The sequence below is a fragment of the Ylistrum balloti genome, unplaced genomic scaffold (assembly GCF_031769215.1).
Source record: "Ylistrum balloti isolate Yb309-2 unplaced genomic scaffold, AGI_CSIRO_Ybal_v1 Utg370828, whole genome shotgun sequence".
NCBI classification, from domain to species: domain Eukaryota; kingdom Metazoa; phylum Mollusca; class Bivalvia; order Pectinida; family Pectinidae; genus Ylistrum; species Ylistrum balloti.
The window spans coordinates 100,555-108,864 of NW_026782478.1; the positions used below are offsets into that span (position 1 = coordinate 100,555).

The 8,310-nt window shown below is 45.1% G+C and overlaps 1 protein-coding gene across 1 annotated transcript; it reads left to right on the plus strand.

Moving 5' to 3' along the window:
- The first annotated feature begins 450 nt into the window (after nt 1–450).
- Nucleotides 451–2,337, plus strand: LOC132558817 (uncharacterized). The gene has a single exon (XM_060223427.1). It carries the CDS (start codon nt 451–453, stop codon nt 2,335–2,337), a length of 1,887 nt encoding a protein of 628 aa, XP_060079410.1.
- Nucleotides 2,338–8,310: the final 5,973 nt, after the last annotated feature.

Sequence of the window (8,310 nt, forward strand, 5' to 3'; positions counted from 1 at the left end):
GGTTATATAATACAGTAACACGCCTACTCCTTAGTGACGTCAGATAGGTTATATAATACAGTAACATGCCTACTCCTTAGTGACATCAGATAGGTTATATAATACAGTAACACGCCTACTCCTTAGTGACGTCAGATAGGTTATATAATACAGTAACACGCCTACTCCTTAGTGACGTCAGACAGGTTATATAATACAGTAACACGGCTCATCCTTAGTGACGTCAGACAGGTTATATAATACAGTAACACGCCTACTCCTTAGTGACGTCAGATAGGTTATATAATACAGTAACACGCCTACTCCTTAGTGACGTCAGATAGGTTATATAATACAGTAACACGCCTACTCCTTAGTGACGTCAGATAGATCATACAGTAGCGTCTGCTGGTTGTGAATTGTGTTACTACTCTGTCTTACAGAGTAACAGAATTTCTTTCTTTTTCAGATATGAGGCGTCTTGCTGAACTGAGCTTCTTGGCTTGCCTGTTGATTCAGGCAGCCTATTCTGTCCAATCACATGAAGCAGACAAGGAACTCCTCCAGAGATTACTGCGCGTGCTCACTGACAAGGCCAACGAGGAGGCACTCAGAAATATCTTGCATCCAGCTGGACAAACTGCAGATGATAAGGATGACAAACTTGATGTCCGTGGTGGTAGGAATGGCGATGGCGAGGCTATTCCGCGTTTACTAGAAACAGTGGAGAGAGTTTGCGTTAGTGCCAATTTCGACGGCCTTCCTGTCTCGTTAAAACAAACGTTCGAGGATATTTGTTCTGTTTTCAATGATGACGACAGTGATGGCGATGATGGAGAATCAGGACCAGAAGAAGAGATGGAGAAAAGACGTAAACCAAACCCGAAAAAGCTTAAAAAGCAAGTTAAGAAGGCTTTCGGTCTACTTCAGAAATCGTGTAAGACTATCAAAAAGTCGACAGCTGGACAAGGACCGGAACGTGACATTATAGAAGAAATATGTAATGCATTAGATAAAGCTAGTGCCTTCGATGCCGACATTATCATAGAAGAAACACGCAAAAAAGGCAAGGATGAATTATTTAAGAAGACCCTAGCTGCCTTCGAAAAACTGTGTGGAAACGATGCCATCGATAGTCTAAACATGAAAATAGGTGGCAGACCTGTCGCAGATATGATGGATATGGTATGTATGATAATTAATGATGAAGGCGGACCGACACCAACTGGAGGACCGAACCCAACGGGAGGACCAAAGCCAACCGGAAGACCCAAACCAACTGGAGGACCAAAACCAACTGGCGTACCAGACGATTTAGTTAAGCTTGCTTTAACCTTGTTGAAAAAGTCGTGTAAGACCATTGAAAAGTCTAACGAGGGACAAGGTCCGGCACGTGTTGTTATCGAGGAGATTTGTCAAGCCTTAAAAGGTGATGATGATGATGATGATGATGATGATGATGACGATGATGATGACGATGACAAAACAGCTCCTGAAGTAAAGCGCAAAAAACAACCAGGTGACAAGGTGGGCCGCTTATTCCAGAAAACGTTAATTGCACTAAGTGACGTTTGCATGGATCGCGTCCTCGAGACAAAGCGTGGTGATATAGGAGGCAAGCTAGTGGAGGAAATATTAGACATAGCCTGTGGTATCATAGATGACAGCGGAGTAGAACCAACCGGTGGCCCGACACCAACGAATCGCCCAGAACCGACTAGTGAACCAGTTGAAGGAAAGAATGGCGGCATGGAGAAGAGACGTAAACCAAAGCCGGTGGATCTTAAGGAGCAGGTAACGCGTGCCTTAGACTTATTAAGGAAGGCATGCAAGGGTCTCGGGAAATCGGACAATAGACAGGGACCGGCACGTGTCATCATAGAAGAAATTTGCAACAAATTGGAAAATGGTGACGACGAGGGAACAGAAAAACGAAGAGGTCCTGGTGGTAGAGGGCGTTTCTTGGAGTATGTAGTATCTGCCCTCACAGACGTGTGTGAAAACGATGCAATCGACACTATCAACGTCATAGATGGACGACCAGTTGGCGATATCATAGACGTAGTCTGCAGGATAATTAATGACGACAGCGACGATGGGCCGACTCCAACTGGGAGACCCAGACCAACAGGCGGACCCAGACCAACTGGAAAGCCCAGACCAACAGGCGGACCCAGACCAACTGGAAAGCCCAGACCAACAGGCGGACCCAGACCAACTGGCGGACCAATTGATAAAAAAGTAAGATTTTATATGATGGTTCTAAAGAAAATTGAAAGGACATGTTCTGACGACGTCACGGTAGCAGATGATGGTGTTGACGACTTGCTTGAGGCTATTTGTAATGCACTTGATTGACACATAAAGACTTTGATAAACAAGTTACATGGGTAGAGAAAGGATATTTTGACAGGGCATTCGATGACAAGGCAACCTTGTACTGATCTTTAGAAAATATTAAAATTAGAACGTTAAACGTATACATCGATATGATACTTGAATAAAGTCAACGCAGTAAATCATTGTTTCACTACCAGACCCTACGGCCATCTTCATGTGATGATATTAAGGCCTGATAACATTATCAAAGCACATTGGTTGTGTTTACCTCATCATTGAAATTTCCAATCGATAAACAAAATGTGTGAAGTTTTTTTGTTCTTTACAAATATAATATTGCGATTGAAACTGAATGTCTTGTATACTATATGATTTCTCTTTTATACACCTTAAAAATCTTTGAAATAGCTTGTATTAAAAAGTACATGTCATACTCATTTTCTTTGTTGTGTTTACATATGAAATGCAATATCAGCACGGAAACATGTTCTCTATACTCGTGGACGAGGAGGGACTGGCTTACAAATATTTATTTCTACTCCTGAGCAAAATACAGAGAACAGTTTTAATAACCTTGTCGAATCGATTCATGTTTCTATCCAAGTGATGTCAAAATATACTGACCTGCAAAATATCGGTGTGACTGACATTTAAAGATTAAAGGCATATAAAAACAGCGTAGTACAGAAGCCCCACCCAGTAAAATTATAGACACTAAAATTACATTGTATTGTCTAATTACCATTATTCGAAACTTAATTCACCTTTTCATTATTCGCTATTTTAAATAGATCCATATTACGATAAATAAAAAATACTCAGTCTGAGAACCGAGGTATGTGATTCATTATCTGTGATTGGCAAGGTTTGTGTATTGTTAGGAAGATGAGATCAGGTGCCGTCTCGTGTGGACGTGGTAGTGTCCTTGGACATTCTCGTATGGGCGCGGTTATGTCATTGGACAGTCTCGTGTAGGCGTGATTATATCCTTGGACAGTCTCGTATGGGCGCGGTTATATCATTGGACAGTCTCGTGTAGGCGTGATTATATCCTTGGACAGTCTCGTAAGGGCATGGTTGTGTCCTTGGGTAGTCCCTGTGGTCGTTTTCTAGGAAGATGAGATCAGGTGCCGTCTCGTGTGGGCGTGGTTGTGTCATTGGACAGTCTCGTGTGGTCGTTTTCTAGGAAGATGAGCAAGGGTGCCGTCTCGTGTGGGCGTGGTTGTGTCATTGGACAGTCTCGTGTGGGCGTGGTTGTGTCCTTGGACAATACATTTTTCTAAATAACAAGATGTGCTACCCTCCCCACAGGGCGATAAACCCCACAAACAAAAACTGGTTTGAGGAACAGCGTCGTATTGTCATAGATGCATGTCCTGTGTACACACTGGTGTCTGTCCTGTGTCCTGTGTCCACACTGGTACATATCCAAAGTCGTGTCGTCGATGTTGGATGTCGATGTCTGTCCCGTGTCCACACTGGTTCAGATACGAAGTTGTGTCGTCGATGTTGGTCGTCGATGTCTGTCCCGTGTCCACACTGGTTCAGATACGAAGTCGTGTTGTCGATGTCTGTCCGTGTCCACACTGGTCCAGATATGAAGTCGTGTCGTCGATGTCTGTCCCGTGTCCACACTGGTTCAGATACGAAGTTGTGTCGTCGATGTTGGTCGTCGATGTCTGTCCCGTGTCCACACTGGTTCAGATATGAAGACGTGTCGTCGATGTCTGTCTGTGTCCACACTGGTTCAGATATGAAGTCGTGTCGTCGATGTCTGTCCCGTGTCCACACTGGTTCAGATATGAAGTCGTGTCGTCGATGTCTGTTCCGTGTCCACACTGGTTCAGATACGAAGTCGTGTTGTCGATGTCTGTCCGTGTCCACACTGGTCCAGATATGAAGTCGTGTCGTCGATGTCTGTCCCGTGTCCACACTGGTTCAGATATGAAGACGTGTCGTCGATGTCTGTCCCGTGTCCACACTGGTTCAGATATGAAGTCGTGTCGTCGATGTCTGTTCCGTGTCCACACTGGTTCAGATACGAAGTCGTGTCGTCGATGTCTGTTCCGTGTCCACACTGGTTCAGATACGAAGTTGTGTCGTCGATGTTGGTCGTCGATGTCTGTCTGGTGTCCACACTGGTTCAGATACGAAGTCGTGTCGTCGATGTCTGTCCGTGTCCACACTGGTTCAGATACGAAGTCGAGTCGTCGATGTCTGTCTGTGTCCACACTGGTTCAGATATGAAGTCGTGTCGTCGATGTCTGTTCCGTGTCCACACTGGTTCAGATACGAAGTTGTGTCGTCGATGTTGGTCGTCGATGTCTGTCTGGTGTCCACACTGGTTCAGATACGAAGTCGTGTCGTCGATGTCTGTCCGTGTCCACACTGGTTCAGATACGAAGTCGAGTCGTCGATGTCTGTCTCGTGTCCACACTGGTTCAGATACGAAGTCGTGTCGTCGATGTCTGTTCCGTGTCCACACTGGTTCAGATACGAAGTTGTGTCGTCGATGTTGGTCGTCGATGTCTGTCTGGTGTCCACACTGGTTCAGATACGAAGTCGTGTCGTCGATGTCTGTCTCGTGTCCACACTTGTTCAGATACGAAGTCGTGTCGTCGATGTCTGTCTCGTGTCCACACTGGTTCAGATACGAAGTCGTGTTGTCGATGTCTGTCCGTGTCCACACTGGTCCAGATATGAAGTCGTGTCGTCGATGTCTGTCCCGTGTCCACACTGGTTCAGATATGAAGACGTGTCGTCGATGTCTGTCCCGTGTCCACACTGGTTCAGATATGAAGTCGTGTCGTCGATGTCTGTTCCGTGTCCACACTGGTTCAGATACGAAGTCGTGTCGTCGATGTCTGTTCCGTGTCCACACTGGTTCAGATACGAAGTTGTGTCGTCGATGTTGGTCGTCGATGTCTGTCTGGTGTCCACACTGGTTCAGATACGAAGTCGTGTCGTCGATGTCTGTCCGTGTCCACACTGGTTCAGATACGAAGTCGAGTCGTCGATGTCTGTCTGTGTCCACACTGGTTCAGATATGAAGTCGTGTCGTCGATGTCTGTTCCGTGTCCACACTGGTTCAGATACGAAGTTGTGTCGTCGATGTTGGTCGTCGATGTCTGTCCCGTGTCCACACTGGTTCAGATACGAAGTCGAGTCGTCGATGTCTGTTCCGTGTCCACACTGGTTCAGATACGAAGTCGTGTCGTCGATGTCTGTTCCGTGTCCACACTGGTTCAGATACGAAGTCGTGTCGTCGATGTCTGTTCCGTGTCCACACTGGTTCAGATACGAAGTCGTGTCGTCGATGTTGGTCGTCGATGTCTGTCTGGTGTCCACACTGGTTCAGATACGAAGTCGTGTCGTCGATGTCTGTCCGTGTCCACACTGGTTCAGATACGAAGTCGAGTCGTCGATGTCTGTCTGTGTCCACACTGGTTCAGATATGAAGTCGTGTCGTCGATGTCTGTTCCGTGTCCACACTGGTTCAGATACGAAGTTGTGTCGTCGATGTTGGTCGTCGATGTCTGTCTGGTGTCCACACTGGTTCAGATACGAAGTCGAGTCGTCGATGTCTGTTCCGTGTCCACACTGGTTCAGATACGAAGTCGTGTCGTCGATGTCTGTTCCGTGTCCACACTGGTTCAGATACGAAGTTGTGTCGTCGATGTTGGTCGTCGATGTCTGTCTGGTGTCCACACTGGTTCAGATACGAAGTCGTGTCGTCGATGTCTGTCTCGTGTCCACACTGGTTCAGATACGAAGTCGTGTCGTCGATGTCTGTCTCGTGTCCACACTGGTTCAGATACGAAGTCGTGTCGTCGATGTCTGTCCGTGTCCACACTGGTTCAGATACGAAGTCGTGTCGTCGATGTCTGTCCGTGTCCACACTGGTTCATATATGAAGACGGGTCGTCGATGTCTGTCTGTGTCCACACTGGTTCAGATATGAAGTCGTGTCGTCGATGTCTGTCCCGTGTCCACACTGGTTCAGATATGAAGTCGTGTCGTCGATGTCTGTTCCGTGTCCACACTGGTTCAGATACGAAGTTGTGTCGTCGATGTTGGTCGTCGATGTCTGTCCCATGTCCACACTGGTTCAGATACGAAGTCGTGTTGTCGATGTCTGTCCGTGTCCACACTGGTCCAGATATGAAGTCGTGTCGTCGATGTCTGTCCCGTGTCCACACTGGTTCAGATACGAAGTTGTGTCGTCGATGTTGGTCGTCGATGTCTGTCCCGTGTCCACACTGGTTCAGATACGAAGTCGTGTCGTCGATGTCTGTCCCGTGTCCACACTGGTTCAGATATGAAGTCGTGTCGTCGATGTCTGTTCCGTGTCCACACTGGTTCAGATACGAAGTCGTGTCGTCGATGTCTGTTCCGTGTCCACACTGGTTCAGATACGAAGTTGTGTCGTCGATGTTGGTCGTCGATGTCTGTCCCGTGTCCACACTGGTTCAGATACGAAGTCGTGTCGTCGATGTCTGTCTCGTGTCCACACTGGTTCAGATACGAAGTCGTGTCGTCGATGTCTGTCTCGTGTCCACACTGGTTCAGATACGAAGTCGTGTCGTCGATGTCTGTCCGTGTCCACACTGGTTCAGATACGAAGTCGTGTCGTCGATGTCTGTCCCGTGTCCACACTGGTTCAGATACGAAGTTGTGTCGTCGATGTTGGTCGTCGATGTCTGTCCCGTGTCCACACTGGTTCAGATACGAAGTCGTGTCGTCGATGTCTGTCTGATGTCCACACTGGTTCAGATACGAAGTCGTGTCGTCGATGTCTGTCTCGTGTCCACACTGGTTCAGATACGAAGTCGTGTCGTCGATGTCTGTCCGTGTCCACACTGGTTCAAATACGAAGTCGTGTCGTCGATGTCTGTCTCGTGTCCACACTGGTTCAAATACGAAGTCGTGTCGTCGATGTCTGTCTCGTGTCCACAGTCCAAAGTCGTGTCAGTATTATGCACAAAGTCTTTTCAACTGGTTTTAAAGCTATGTTATATCTAGGAGAAGAGTCAGGTTTCGTTTAAACTTCGCTGCTGGTTAAACGACTAGAAAAAAATCATTTTAAATCCACATCATACGTAACTTTCACCGACAAACTCATGAAACGTGACATCAATAATATGTTTTCTAAGGAAAATTCACAACATATCCGCCCATTATTACCTACATAACAAAAAAATGCAGGTTGGATCGAGGAGAAGAACTTGTACTTGAATTCAGTAAAATTAAACATTTCATGTATGTTTTCAAGTGTTATATTACATATCTGATTCAGGTATAATGGTATGCTCGTTAGTTCATTTTGGGTGTTCTTTTACTGGTAATATAAACATTCCGATTTATATCAGAAACTGAAAATTTTATTAAATCTTAACACACGCGAAATACGCTTTAAATATAATGTTATCAATCTCTTAAATATTCTCTCTTGAATATACATGTACATGTAAACTGTTCTAGTGAAAGATCCATTTAAAATATCAGAATACCAATAAAGATTGCATCCCGCAAATTTGAATAAACAAAGATTAAAAATTAAGAAAAAAGAGTTATTTAAATTTTAATCCAGCTAAGAATTTACAGTCAGCATATTTGTTAATTTGAGAGTGCACGCTAAGATTTTTTTCCAGTCAATAACTTCTGAGCAATATATTGTGGTGATTTAATAGCTCTTCGCGGCTATACGCTTATTGGACTGGATTTACGTCCGCCATTTCGGTGTTTCGGCCTTTCAGTGGACGAGTAAAATAAAGGAAAAATGGTTAATGAATCATGTGCTTCATATACAACGAAAAATTGAAATATCTAGTACATTTTAAACAGCATCAACTCCAGTGAAAATAACAATAACAAAAAAAACCTTTTTATCTTTATTCAGATCAGAGACCTACAAATGTGTTCACATCTAGATCCTTAAATACATTAAAATAGTTTTGTTTAAACCATGTTATAACTTAACAACTGAAACAA